Below are 14,997 nucleotides of genomic sequence, written 5' to 3'. Positions count from 1 at the left end.
CGGCCCGGGTGGCGGCGGCTGCGCTGGCGGCGGAGGGTGGTGGGGGCCGGGGCCCCGTGGGGTGGTAGGAGGCCGGCGTGGTGTGGCGGCAGTACATGTGGGACGGGTCGTCCTTCCAGGGAGAGTTGCAGTACTTGAACCGCTGGCGGTTGACCTGTTATTATTTTATTAAAATTCAGAGAGACATCAATTAGTACAGAAAAAGCACAAAGTCAAAGTGACGGCGAACTTGAACGCAACTTAGATTCTTACCGCCACGTGTACATTAATTGAAAAGATCAAGACACTCAAACCTAAGAAAGATAAATGAATACAACGAATACCTAGTGTGAACTCGACATGTTCCTTTTCGAACACCAATCGAACATCAAAATCAGCGCGGGAAGGGCCGCGAAAAATACAGAGAGTGAGAAAAAACAGTTCGGGTGTTCGCGGGGGTGGATGCAGGGAGGCAAGGAGCCTCTATCAAGCAGACATTGACTCGTTTTGCTGCTTTTAGATGCCGTGCGCTGATTTTGATGAAAGTGTTCGAAATAGAACAAGCTAGGGGGTTCGACGCGTTCGATCAGGAACGGTCTATAGAACAGGGGGTTCGACGTGTTCGATCTAGACCGGTCTATTATTAACTGTGTTTACCTGGTTGACGATCCCCTCGGTGATCTCCATGGGTTTGCCGCCGATCAGGTAGATGTCGGTGGGGCGGACGGACCAGGGCGTCTGCCCGATCTGCGGCGTTTTCCTGACTCCCGGGGAGAAGGCGCCGGCCACGCTGCTGTGGGCGTGCGTGTAGAGCGGGTACTGCACCCCGGAGGCCGAGCGCACCCAGGTGAGCGGGCTGTACTGGGACGTCCCGCCGCGCGGCTGCATGCTGCTAAACTGCTCCACCCGGTCGTGCACGATCGGCTTGGCCTGCGGCTTCCTCCGGCCCTCGCCCTCAGGCGTCTGGACGGCGACGGTAACCTGGGAAGACAGAGACACAGTCATCTGCGTTGTTTTGTTAGCATATTGAAATATTGAAGCATTCAGGACGTCCTTCCTTCTGACGTTGGTGCTGGGTTGGGAGTAGCCTGGAGTCTATCCTATTCTAGCTAGTTCACTGATCTGATAGCATCTAAATAAGCAGAAAATGAGTTTGCCCGAGTTTGCCGTAGCCATGACTACGACGATGAGTAGCATCCTGCAGTACCTGGACTGGCGGAGGGTGGCGCCCCATCATCTGTTTGACCTTCGTCTCTGCGCAGTCCTTCAGGGCGTCGTACAGCTCCTCCTTATCCACACCTTCCGGGGCGAGAATGTCCACGTACGCTTCCAGGGGCTTATTCTGTGGGGAGACAAGGCTTACATAGTGTTGGATGTTTAAATAGTGCAATACGACAGCAATTTTAGTTAATGCAAATGGTAGTACATTTCAGCCTCTGCGAAGCTGTATCATTTTAAAAGCTCAAACTGCATTCTGAGACTAATTTCATCGGGTTGGTAGAGCACAGGATACTTGGGTTTTCTTTTACACAACCGGTAAAGACTCTCACCTGCTGACGTTTCGATTCCCATCAGGCATCTTTCTCAGGCCCTCTGACTGCAGTACTGCTTCTCGCCGCTATGATGTAACCGTAACGGAGGGGGATGCAGTTTTTTTAGCCACGTTTGGGATTTGTTCTCGCCGCAAAAGCGCCACCTACATCGACTACATATTGAAGCAGCACTCCAGTCAGAAGCTCTGAGAAAAGTGTCTGATAGGAACCGTCGAGTGTATGTGTTTGATAGATTTTTTCTTTACCCTCTCGGAGTAGACAGGCACTGTGAGCGCGGCCCTGCGCTTGGACGGGTCCGGGTTGGTGGCGAAGAACAGCTTGGGCACCGGGGAGCGGCGGTGGTTCTCGTCCGAAAACGCCGGGGACCCAGGTCTGAAATAGTTCAAGAATCATGAGCACTCTGACAGTTTATACCAAATGTACTCTTTGAAATATGGTTGAAATGCTGTACATATGTTAGTCATCAAAGCATAGTTGAAGCAAGCGATTCAGATATTCAGATAAAGAATGTGATACCTGCGATTCCATTGAATGATGAGTAATATTTGCCTAAACAAATCTGTCACACACTCACACAAACACACACACACACACACACACACACACACACACACACACACACACACACACACACACACACACACACACACACACACACACACACACACACCTGTATTCTGTGTGGTGGCGGTGGGGTTGGAGACTAGGTCCAGGTGGATAACTGCAACAGAAAATATGAACAGAAATACGCATGAGTTTGAGGTTAGTCGCTCCCTATTTTCGATAATTCAGCCATCACCCCACCCCCCTCTCAACCAAATTTCGTCCAAACTTCGACCTTAACGTTTACCACGGCCACAACCATCCAGCGTGCAATACGAGATACAAGTGCGGTTTAACCACGTTCACAATAATCACCAATTAAGCATATCTTTCGGTGGCTGCATGGACAGTATCAAATTGGCCAGGTAGTATTGGCAGTATCCAAGGGCCACCCTCGGATGGATACAGCCTGGCCAATTTGATACTGTCTATGCAGCCACCGAAAGTACTGTTTGGCGATTAGTTCACGAAGCTCTACTATGTCCCCACCTGCCGCCTCCAGAGCACTGTGAGTACGGTTCCGCCTGGCCCACCAACTACGAGTTCAAAGTTTACGTACCTCGGCCACAGAGGTCTAGTACGAGACAAGAAAGCTTAATTTAACAGTACACGTGCATATGGCTACATGTACCTCAAGAATGCCCTCAAGTTGTGATCGCACGATGTATATAAAAGTTACCGGACCCTAACCGTGTTCACACAACCATGCAGCTCTATCTACGGTACCACAAGTCCCACCTGCCATGGCCGCCTCCTCCTGAGTACTGTGCGTACGGCTCCGGCTGTCCCACCAGCAGCTTGGGCGGCCGGGTGGCGGGGGACGGGCTGGCGGTTCGCCGCAGCCTGTTCACGGCGCCCGCCCCGCCGCCTCGCTCCGGCTTCCACGACTTCCAGGCGGTCCTCGGCACGCTCAGCTTCGGCTCGTTCAGCACCTTCTCCGTCGCCTTGTCCATCAACGACCAGTACAGGTTCTCCCGCTCGTTCCCCGTCAGCTTGTTGTAGTTCGGTTGACGCATCATCTCTCTCTGTGTCGCCTCACCCTTTCCGAGGAAACCCCTAAAATGTCCGATTCTTGTATAAGCTAGCCCGGCGCGCGGTGATTGGGGCCTGGTTTGGCGACCGGTGACGCCGGTCTGGTACCAGGCTAGATCCGACCCTTCGGAGTAGCTATCTGGACTCCTTCCTTCTAGCTGGAAAACGTCGGCCTCCCGAGTAACTGTTTAGACTCCTGCCCTGCAAATCCTGTCCTCCTCAACAGCTGCAGCCGAATGCTCCTTCCTTTTGGGACTGGTCGAATAATACTTCGCGTAGTATTTATTCGTATTTGTCTTCCTCCTAGAGCAGTCGGCTCTCTTTTTTTCGCACGATGCTGGCCCAAACGGAGAAGAAGAATTGCTCCTTCCGTAGGCGCTATCTGCTGCAAATCCCTGACAAAACGCCTTGTGGTTGTAGAGGGAAGAGCGCTCTGCAGTTTAGCTGCATAAGAGAGAGAACAACAGCAATTATTAAAAAGGTAACAATAGCTGCTTGGCTCTGTGTAAAGCCTCAGTCACATATATCGCACGATGCATCTACAATGTGTTTTTTTGTGACAACTGTGCCGTATACCGTAGCTTTGATAACAATCGGGTGCGGCAGTCGTATGAATTATAACAAACGGTGATACCACCGCTGAAAAAAAAACATGTTAGGTGCATCGTTTATGTCACCATAGCTTTAGGATACAACAAATAAAAGCCGATGTACCAATAAACCAGAGCACCAGTAATAGAAACTCACCGTTTTGCCTCTCTATCACTCCACCCCCTCCCATTGCCCACACGGAAAACAAGTTTAAGTCCTATATTTTTCACATTATTGTACTAAAATAGTGACTACTGCCTCGCTATTTTTGTAAAGTCTATCAAGATCACAACAATTGTTATTTATGCTGACAATGGCAAGTTTCTGCCAAGTTCCCGGCCAAGAAAAGAACGGACATCATTTTTGCAAAGACCTAAATTGGACCTAGCTAGTGTCACGAAAAGGAAACCTCCGTGCCACAAGCGGCTAATTTTAGAGCCCCAGTTATGTTCTCTTATCGCGACCGGAGAGATTCGAACTCGCGATAATTTTCAAATGTCGGACACGTTTTCCCAGGAGGCCTTGCGAGCCTGACATGCCTGAAATCTCCGCCAACCCAAATAACTTTTACCAGCACTTCTATATTTGCCAATAGGACAATTTCTTGAAAAATAAGCATGATTTTACATGAAAACCAAGATTGCCGGCGTTAGATGCTATTGAGGACATAACTAGAACATATTCACCGTACCTACTGTACAGATGTGATGAAATTCCGAAGCTTCCCCTTATATCTACATATACACTGTATTAAACTGTAGATGTATTCAAGTCTAGCGTTACGAATAATATAGGTAAATAGCAAAACATTGGAAATGCTCTGCTATAGATCAATTTCTGTTTACAAGTGTTTAGAACAGTGGTGATGTACAAAATGGCAAAACGACGGGGCATAGGTTTGTCCCCATAACATCTGATACGCATCTGATGTAGCAAAACACAGAAGTAGCAAAACAACTCCAGGAAAATGCCAGATTTGATTGCAACATTTAAGAGATACAATACATAGTGATGCCGTACTCAAGCACATGCGTATATGAACGGCACCACTAAGCAATGAATAAATCAAGACATATGGCAAAAGAATGCAACGAGAAGGTCTACTGTACAGAAATACAAACACACGAATGGAGGAAAACAACGCAACAAAAATACACCTACCGAAACGCTTTAGGTAGTCGCAGAAAGTGAAAATTCTTGAGAAAAAGGGAAAGTTCTCACCATGCTTCTCCAAGTCCTGCCACCACCCAAGCGCTAGCCTACGCGGGTGGGAGAACGGGGCCCCATTCCTCCACCGAAGAACTTTCCTTCCGCCCGGCGCCCGGACCCCGCAACGCCGCCAGATCACGTGCCTCCCTCGCCCCGCCAATCAGAGAAACCCTCCGCAGCTTCGAATTTCGCCTCCACAACAGCCTTCGGCTTTTCTTAGTGCGCGTATAAGATGTCGCGGCGACTTTATAAGGAGAGAAATCCGCGGGTTCTCATAATAGAACCCGTCTGGCACTCGGGTTTTGGCGCAAGTCTCTAGAGGAGAGTTCGCTCTAGAAGCTACGCGGTGCTCCTGCGAATTTCTGACATTTCCCGGAGGCCCGGGACGCCGGGATTTCTATCTGCAAGCAAGTGTCGAGGACGGCGGAAACCTCCTATTTTCGGCTAGATAATATAGCGACCTGATCCAGTTGTAACTGGAAATAACTGATTGCAAATATTATGGAGGTCGTTTGCCGGATGTGTGGCTCAGTGGTTTGGTTGAATTTGAATAGGATTTTGCAAAGATGATGGTAATGCAAAATCGCGCCACACCACTATTAGGTTACCCTTGGATGATAGACGATTTTCTGGTATTCATCTATCATATCAGCCCAATGTTGCTGTTCTGTTAGGTGAGATTATCACTTATCCAAGCCCGCAGTGCCAAGTCACAAATATAGGACAGTATCTACTAGACTATATGACGTTAATGCTTGTAAGAGTGTAACCTCATTAGCTACACGGTGCGTTGTAGGCTTTGTTACCAGTAATGGCTCGTCGCATTCATCGGAGGTCATCCTATGATTTTGATGACGTAGAATTTTCAAGCAGCCTGTGACAAAACAAACTGCCGACAGGGATCTAAGACAAACTTTTTCGCCGCAGCGCGACAGCTTAATTTGTCAGGACACGACCATACCGATAATATTGTATTCACTTTGCGATCGTGCGACGTATGTGACTGCCCCCTGAAGACGGAAGCCCGATAAAACGTCTAGATATGTCTAAAAAACGTCCAAAACAAGCCCAACCTCTATGCTTGGAAAGTAACGTTAGCCGTCATCACACGATCTGTATATCATGTCATCAACTCCGTCATGTCAACAAAATAACGACTGTTTTAGAGTTAAAGAGTTTTAGAACATTCGATCCCCCGAATTTTAGAACATTCGAACACCACCCTCCACCCCCGAATTTTAGAACTTTCGATCCCCCGAATTTTAGAACATTCGAACACCACCCTCCACCCCGAATTTTAGAACATTCGAACCCTTCCGAGAGCTACATGCGGAGATCAAAAAGTTGTCCTGACCGCAGAAGGGTGAGCTAGCCTGGAGTCCAGCCTTGTTAGCATGTACATGGCGGGGTAGGCTAGGGGTGGGTGATAGGATAAAAATATCTCCGAGGCATAATGTCAACGTCGGTCGGCTGTTGAAACGTCGGATTTAGTCTTACATTCTTCTATTGGGAAACAGTTAGCGGTTGGTGCCATAACATGCCCGGATTAAACAAGTAATCTACAGATACAGCGGTGTCGAAAAATGATAATCTCTAAGCAGATATTTTGGTATCTGTAAGGCAGGGTCAAATTGTCAAGACAGTATCAAGGCGTTAAATGTACCATGCAGTACAATGTGACGGCGCCATTACCAAGTATTTCCGTTAGAGCTGCCCGCCATGTTGTGTACTGCACTGCGGAGTTTGCAGCTGCTTGGCGGGCTTGTAAAATGATAGAGCTGACAGACGAGGTCAGGGGAGTTAAAAGATGCAAGGATCATTTTCATCGTATTGTCGTAAAGCCATGTTGATTTGATTATATGGATGACATACTCCCAAGCTGATGCGCGCGTGCGAATAAAAAAAGTTTTGCAAAAAAAAGTTGCTTTCATTATGAAATCTACGTCGCCATGAAGGTTAAACAAATGACACAGAGTATGGTTTGGCGAATAATCTACTCTTCAAATTCATTTCTTTACATTTTCGTCTTTTTCGTTTTATTTTTGCATTCTACAACATTGGTTTTGTTTTCCAATATTTTTTGTGCAACGTACGGTATATATTTGCTAATTTTGCAACTGTTTTGTACGATTTACAGCACGGTTGAAAACTTTTTTTAATTCATGCGCGCGTGGATGTTATCCATAAAATCAAATCAACATGGCGTAACTGCTGATGCGCAGTTCGTATCATAGGACATAACATGATGTCACAAGCACGTCGGCAGAAAGTACTGCGCCTGCGCGAAACCAGTGACGTGTTGTGCATACTGATGTCACAGTGCTGTTGTGTATGTCATTTCTAGCAAGCAAAAACCGAACAACAAGGACACAATTATAAGACAAATGTGACATTTATTGCACCTTAGCACCCTCACTGTACACAGTACAGAAAATACTTTAATCTCTAAAATACTTTAATCTCCAAAATACTTAGCGCGACACCTGTTTTGGCTCAGCCAAAAGTCATGAAGACAGCCTGGATGACAGCCTGATAAAATCATGGAAGGGCTTAAATGATTTTCTATGATTAAAGATACTTTTTCATAGAAATATACTATCATCGTTTACAATTTTGGCTGGATGTCAGAAATAAATATACAATAAAAAAGTATATAACTTACATTGAACACAAATTAAAACAAAAAGATCTGTTCTGTCTTTCTGGCCGTAACTATACAAAGACGAGTTTATGTTTTATGTCTACCTTAACCCCACCTCCAAAGACAAAGACAGGTCTACGAACTAGACGAAGCTTTGTTTTTAAATCATTGCACCAACTTAGATCAGAGAGCAGTTTCAAACAAAATCATGGAAAGATTGATCACAATCTTCTATGAGCATAGATACTTTTTCATAGTAGAAATATACTATGAAATATACCCCAAGTACAGTAGGGGCATTGTCAATAGATAGCTTTAAACAATGTCTAGAGCTAGAAGTTCAAGGGTTAGGTGTAACAAGTCGATCGGTGTAATATAGCCAGCTGTCGCCGCACCGCGTGCCTGCGAAGCTGGTGTGTTACGCCGAAGGGCGGTTATACCGGCTATACAGATACAGAAGCTGGTGTGTTACGCCGAAGGGCGGTTATACCGGCTATACAGATACAGAAGCTGGTGTGTTACGCCGAAGGGCGGTTATACCGGCTATACAGATACTATCATCGTAAAATTTTTGGATGGCTCTCATAGTTATTTACAAAGAAGATCTCCACAAAAAATTAACTTACAGATCCCTATTGTAAACTAGTCTTTAAATTATTGCGCCGACTTAGATGTCAGACAGTAGTTTCAACTTCTATGAAGACTGGTTCGTCGTTAAAAGGAGGCACGGTTTTCAGGAGAGTTCTCTGCTCAGCTTCGTCAGTGTTTACTGCAGACTGCTGGGCCGTTCTGTCTGCTGTGGATCTGCAGAGGCCCATGTCCCCCATGATGCAGTGCGCGGCCAGCCGGACCAGGGCGGAGGCTACGATTGTTGAGCCGCAAAGGAGGAAGGACACGTTGTAGTTCCCGGTGATGTCGAACAACCAACCTGCAGCGAAAAAGTGTCGGGAAATTAGGTAAATTATTTAAAGAATCGAGGTGGTCATTTGGTTAGGGCCATTGACTCAGAATTCGAGAATTCTGGGTTTGAATCCCTGGCAGTGCCCCTTGAAAAAGGTACTTCACAGGTAAAAAAAAATGAGCACCTATAACTTCGGGTTGGGACGTCCTCTGGGATAGGACGTAAATCCTTTGTATTTCGAAGAGAGCTGTCAGGAATTTTGTGTACGAAATCGTACATCTCTCTCTCTCTCTCTCTCTCTCTATATATATATATATATAAACAACATTCTCATATATATATGTTATATATGAGAATGTTTGACAGGGGAGTTTGGCCGCCTTGGGGTTTGGGAGGTAAAGAAACAACCTTCCGCGGACTGACTCACCTGGCCGATATTACTCTTTTTTTTGTCGAATTCTACGATCCGTATTCCCGTAGAAAGGCCTGGTGGAGGCTGTCAATGCCACTTACCTACAGCGGGAGACCCGAGGAGCGACATCACTCCCTGGAACATCAGTAAGGTCCCGAGAGCCTGCGGCAGCTTCGCGATCCCCACAAAATCCGGAATCAGCGTCACGATAGTCGGCACGAAGAGCCCGGAAAACATCCCAAACAACACGCACAGCGCCAGCATTAACGTGTAGTTCGTCGCCAGCGGGAACACCAAACTCGTCAGACCTAACAGCGCCAAAGGTATGACGGCAAGCCAGAGTCTTTTCACGGGCGAGGGCCGGTAACTCATGAGTAGGCCGCTGGACAGTCTGCCGATGACGTCTGAGATGGCGTTGGCCGAGAGAAGGAACGCGGCGCTGTACTCCTCGATCCCGAGAAATCTCGCGCGCGGCACGATGAAGAAGATTAAGGTGGGGAACGAGAAGGTGAACAGCATCATGCTCCCGATGTGAACCAGGTAGGAGGGCACTCTGAACAGGGATTTGTCGATGATGTTGCAACAGCACAGTGTTCTGTTGGCCGCGTGTGTGATGACAGCTTCACTGGGATTTTCCTCGTCCTCTTCAAGAGCAGCAAAGGAACGTCTCAGTGGATTTTCTACTGGCACGTCTATTTCTTCATGAGCAACGGTGCATTTCGCTGAATTTTTCGGTCCATCTTCTTGAGCTGAGTTACGTAGTTTCACCAGTAACCTTCTTGGTTTCACTGAATGTTCTGGTCTCTTCCCATCTTCACGTACACTGTTATGCCGTTTGACGACGTCCGCCTTTACTGCATTTTGTGGCTCCAGTTCTTCATAAGCAAAGGTACGTTTCAGCGGATTTTCTGGCACGCCTAGTACTCCATGAGCACGGGTGCGTTTCGCTGAACTTTCGGGCCCGTCGACGTCTTCGACACGTAGTTTGAGGGCGTCCGCCTCTTCATGGACACAGGTGTGCTGTTTGACGGCGTCTGCCTTCAGGCGGATGGGACGGAAGAAGGATGAGAAGGCGCAGACGTGGAGCTCCAGCCCAGCCACGATGACGAAGGAGCCCCGCATCCCGTACTCGTCGATGAGAAGCTGGAAGGTCAGAGAACACATTATCAACTTGAAAGATTACATTTGCAAAAGCAAATGCATAATGTTTACTTTCGCATATGGTCTGCTCTGTTAATTCTTAAACACATCCATACATATGGTGACCAGTGTATCGTGGTTGCGGCAGGCTGTCTTCGGGGCTCTTATAGTGTCCCCCGTCCATCTCACAGGAGTTACGCCTGTAATACAATTTGGCACGCTGGTAGTTGATTTGCCCCACCACGGGCCTGGGGCTAATCAATTAGTCTCCACCAGACTCCTTTTGCAGGCTGAATAGATCGTAGAAATCGGCCTAAATGGGGATATCCGGATATAATTGGCCAACTGGACCCTCCATAGCCGGGAAACTCCTCTGGCCAATTATATCCCCATTTTAAGCCGATTTCTACCATCTATTCAGCCTGCAAAAGGAGTCTAGCGGAGACTACTAATCAATCTCCCATCGCGAAAAGCCTACCGGGGAACCTAGCTGAGTCGGGCGGGGAAGAGCTTCAGCAGCCCCGAAGAAAACCCGTCCCAACCGCGATAGATTGTATACCAGGTTACCTGGAAGAGTGGCGGCAGTGCGAAGGACCCCACGCAGGTCCCCATCAGCGCCAGGCTGTTGGCCAGCCCCCGCCGCCTGTCAAAGTAACGGCCCACGATAGAGGTGGAGGCCACGTGGGTTAGCGACGTCCCCACTCCTGGTAGGGTAAAATAATAAAACGGCACAGATTGAAACAGGCAGATTTTTCGGTAGCCAAAACAGTATCCAATTGGCAACACCAATGGGCCACCGAAGAATATTATTGAATCCAGAACCGTGCAAAGCTGCTATAAATTGCAACATTAGGTGACCCAACACCAGTTACCATGGTGACAGACATCTGGTTCAGGTCATTGACCTTATTTTAATTTTTGGAGAAGAAGAGGAGGAAGAAGAAACAGAGCAAAAACAATGTGTTTTCCTTCTGCGAAGGTAAACATAAAGAACAGTCTTCCGCACCTGCTACCAGTCCCAGGGTGACGTAGACGTGGTAGATGGTGGTGGCGAAGCTGCTGAGGAGGTACCCCGCGCACACGAACACTCCTCCTGTCATGGCGACAGGACGACTTCCGAATTTTCTCACCAGCGCCCCTGACACTGGACCTGGAGTCAGGAAACAACACAACAAGGAGCTATTGAACATACTGATGCTGAGGAGGTACCCCGCGCACTCAAACGCAGGACGGCTCCCGAACTTTCTCACCAGCGCCCCTGATACTGGACCTGGAATGAGGAAACAACACAACAAGGAACTAGTGAGTTCTATTGAACATACTTCTGCTCAGAGGATACTACGCGCACACGAACACTCCTCCTGTCATGGCGACCGGCCGGCTGCCGAATTTCCTCACCAGAGCACCGGACACTGGACCTGGAGTCAGGAAACAACACAACAAGGAGCTAATGAGTTCTTCTATTGAACATACTACTGCTGAGAAGACGAACGTCCTCACCATCGCCCCTGATACTGGACCTGGAGTCAGGAAACAACACAACAAGGAGCTAGTGAGCTATTTTATTGAACATACTGATGCTCAGAGGGTACTACGGGCACAAGAACACTCCTCCTGTCATGGCGACCGGCCGGCTGCCGAACTTCCTCACCAGAGCACCGGACACTGAACCTAAAGTCAGGAAACAAAAAGGGAGCCTGTAAATTCATTGCTTGACACAAATGTCTTCATCTTCATGTGCATGGGGCATGCATCAATCAATCTATCAATCAGGGGTTGCATCTATCAATCTTCCGCAGGCATCAAGACATGCATGCAGCTGCAGACATGCACAGGTCCCGCCAGGTTGTTCTGTTCCCGGCACAGGCCCGTCTGTCTGTTCTGGTGACCCCTCAGCTCCTGAAGTGAGTGGAAGACCACATTCTTTAACGCTGCAGCAGCGACACCTAGCTTCAACGCAAAGTAATAGACGGTCACAAAAACGTCAGCTTGTAAAACTCATTTGATGGTGAATAAAGAACGTTGTTATACATACATTACACGCTGTCAGATAAACGGCAAACAGTAATAATCCATGTTTAGTCTTCTTCAGTGTCCAAAATCCTTACAGTGTCAAGTTTTAACTTTAAACATGTAACTACCAACACAGATGAACTTTCATGATAGTTATAATCCATGTAACCCCCGGCAAAAAAGCACAACTCACCACACGCGAACGAGCATCCCATGAGCGTGGACACCACCCACGACGTCGTGCCGGCGTTCGTGTCGAATGTCTCCATCATGGGCACGAAGAACACACCTGGATGAATGAATGAATGGTTTATTCATCAAAACACCGTAGTAGCCATAGGCTGAATTGCTTGTTTCAATACACATAATAGATTAAAAAGTACACTGAAAAGTACATATATAAACGCAATTAAAAGTACGTGATTCTTTAACCCTACAGGCCAGTCGGGTCTGTACAAATCTCAACGTTCTGTGACTATGCATTCTGTCTTTCTATCATTTGGGAAAGAGTACCGGAGTTAAACGCACACCACTACCAGCGGACCAGCCCCCTGCTGTAGTGATTGCACAATGCATTGTGTGGCCCAAAATGGAGAAATGGAGATGGGCGCCGCCCTATGCGACCATGCTAATGGTTGCGGGAGGTCTTTAACTAACCTAGCGACCGCACGGTGCCGTACATGAATCCCAGATTGCACAGCGCGGCGAAGACCACCACCCACCCCCAGCCGCCGTCCGGGGCGCGCTCATACTCCAGGCCGGTCTTCCTGGTACACTCTCTCATCCGGTCTTTCAACTTCTCCAACAACGGCTCCCTGGAACAAATGATAGAGATGTAAATGAATGAGAAACATCACCCTTCACTTAACCGCGACGGGGGCCGGCATCGTCTACCAGATACCTTTGACCCGTGTTGACCTCATAACGTTGGATCAAAAGTTTTCACTTTAAACCTGTACCAACACAGATGAACTTTCGCGATAAGACCTTTATTCGTCGATGAAGGTTAGACATCTACAGTCTCCTTAGCAGGCTCTACCACTGGGCTTTTTGGGGAGCCTTTATAAAAAAAAACTTTGCATAGATAACCCTAACCCATATGAGGCACAGTAATAGAGCCTGTTAAGAAGGCTAAGAGTTATACTCATAGACAATTCAAACTCTACTACTGCATAAAAATAGGGAAATTCCTTCCGTGCGTTTTGAGTGACATCCATCACTCTTCTTCAACGTCACCAAATGAACTGACAGAACACTTACAGTCAACATTTATATATGAGGAACTGGAAAAAAACTTTGGAATATGACAAAGACTCGTAAGTGTCACTTAAGGATCTTTATTTACATACACAGTGGACTATTAAAAGTGTAAAGTACAGCTTACAACAAAGCTTTTGTACACAGTTTTTTTTATTGAGCAACACAGAAACTTACAGAACATAGCGATACAGGTTGCTAATCTTAGCCCCACCACTGACAAAGAAGAGGACATAAAACAATGGTGCAATGGTGAATAATAATAACAAAACAGCAAATGGGCAATACAAAAGTACAAAGTTAATAAATACAAGGTTCTTTCGCTAACATTGAATAGGCTCAACTTCTCACTTTTTTATTAGTTATGGTAGAAATAAAGGATTTGTTTCTGAACGCAAATCCTTGGCGGACAGAAAGTGCGAAATGGAACGAAATGGAACGAAATATGTATGAAGGAAAGACGTTTTATTTCGTTTCATTTCATTTCATTTCGTTCCATTTCGCACTTTCTGTACACCGAGCAACTCTCTCAGCACCGAAGAGATACCGCGTACAGCCTACTGTCAAAAGAGCAGACACTCCTTCCCATCCCTGCCACTCAGGCGTTTCTGTCCTAAGGTTTGAAAATGGCCACGACGTTCTGCAGTCCGTAAGTCACGACCATCTGTCCGCCCGGCCCGAGGGCCACGCCCGAGGGCTTCCAGCGCCCCGAGGCGGCGGCGTACCGGACATGCCGCCCCCGGCCCGTCACCACCTCCACCCGCCGGCTCCCCGAGTCCGCCACGGCGATGTTCCCGTGCCCGTCCACGCACAGGCCCGCCGGGTGGTGGAAGCGCCCTCGGCCTCCGAACCTGCCCAGGAACCATCCCGACTGGTCGTACTAGGGTGACAAGTGGTTTTATTTTAATTCAATTGCAACAAGGCAGTACATTGGCCACCCAGGCAGCATGGCTGATTTCGGGTGCCGAAAGTTACACAAATTGAACATACTCAATATAACATACTGATAAGCTACCAAGTATCACATTAAGCTAAGATCAATCAATTAACAACATAAAATTTCAACAGACTTAAGTACAGAGCATGCCAAAAGTATTAGACAAGGGATTAACGGTATGAATGGGTAACAAAGATCCCAAACATTACGGGAATTCAGCAGTATGAATAAGGTTGGTTGCACAGTATTGACATAGACCATGGAGGGGGTCTTTTTTCTACCTCCATGCATAGACTAGAGATTACTTCGTTTGTAGCGTCGCACAGCCTGATCTGCAGCGGAACCAGAGACGTCCGCTCACAAGGCCCCGAGCTGGGCGAATGTGAGCGGGGAGCCGGCTAGCCCGGGTCCACGTGGTTCCCGGCGCCAGGCCACAGAAGTTGGGGCGGAGTTGGCGAGTTCGCCCGGTAGTGCTAATTAACAAAAATGACTGCCAGACATTTTTCCACCATTACAAATAACCTCATTTGCATGTTCGTGACATTTAAATGGTACCCTTACCATGTAGACATAGTTGGTGTCGTAGTCTGACACTACGATATTCCCCTCCGCATCCGTAGCGACGAACCAGGGGTGCTGCATACCTTCCCGCCGCCCGAACCTGCCAGGAGGAATCGCGGACAAAAATTTAAAAATTTGGAAAATTTGAAAATTAAAAAATTCAAAATT

The 14,997-nt window shown here is 47.5% G+C and overlaps 1 protein-coding gene and 1 pseudogene across 1 annotated transcript in view; both read right to left on the bottom strand.

The window, feature by feature from the left end:
• Positions 1–5,085, bottom strand: part of LOC109465261 — a 6,175-nt pseudogene extending 1,090 nt beyond the window's left edge.
• A 3,068-nt stretch (positions 5,086–8,153) lies between these two features.
• The window catches only part of LOC109465182 (monocarboxylate transporter 13-like), a 15,597-nt gene continuing 8,753 nt past the window's right edge, over positions 8,154–14,997 (bottom strand). Inside the window, exons 2-7 of the mRNA XM_019762328.1 lie at positions 12,732–12,889; positions 12,268–12,363; positions 11,068–11,211; positions 10,636–10,765; positions 9,023–10,071; positions 8,154–8,536 (exon numbers count right to left, since the gene is read on the bottom strand). Of these exons, the coding sequence (XP_019617887.1) occupies positions 8,283–8,536; positions 9,023–10,071; positions 10,636–10,765; positions 11,068–11,211; positions 12,268–12,363; positions 12,732–12,889 (1,831 nt within the window). The 3' untranslated portion in view covers positions 8,154–8,282. The remainder of the gene's footprint in view (positions 8,537–9,022; positions 10,072–10,635; positions 10,766–11,067; positions 11,212–12,267; positions 12,364–12,731; positions 12,890–14,997) is intronic.

The sequence above is a fragment of the Branchiostoma belcheri genome, unplaced genomic scaffold, assembly GCF_001625305.1.
Source record: "Branchiostoma belcheri isolate BF01 breed outbred unplaced genomic scaffold, Haploidv18h27 scaffold15, whole genome shotgun sequence".
Classification (NCBI taxonomy): domain Eukaryota; kingdom Metazoa; phylum Chordata; class Leptocardii; order Amphioxiformes; family Branchiostomatidae; genus Branchiostoma; species Branchiostoma belcheri.
This window is presented reverse-complemented; position numbering and strand designations above follow the sequence as displayed.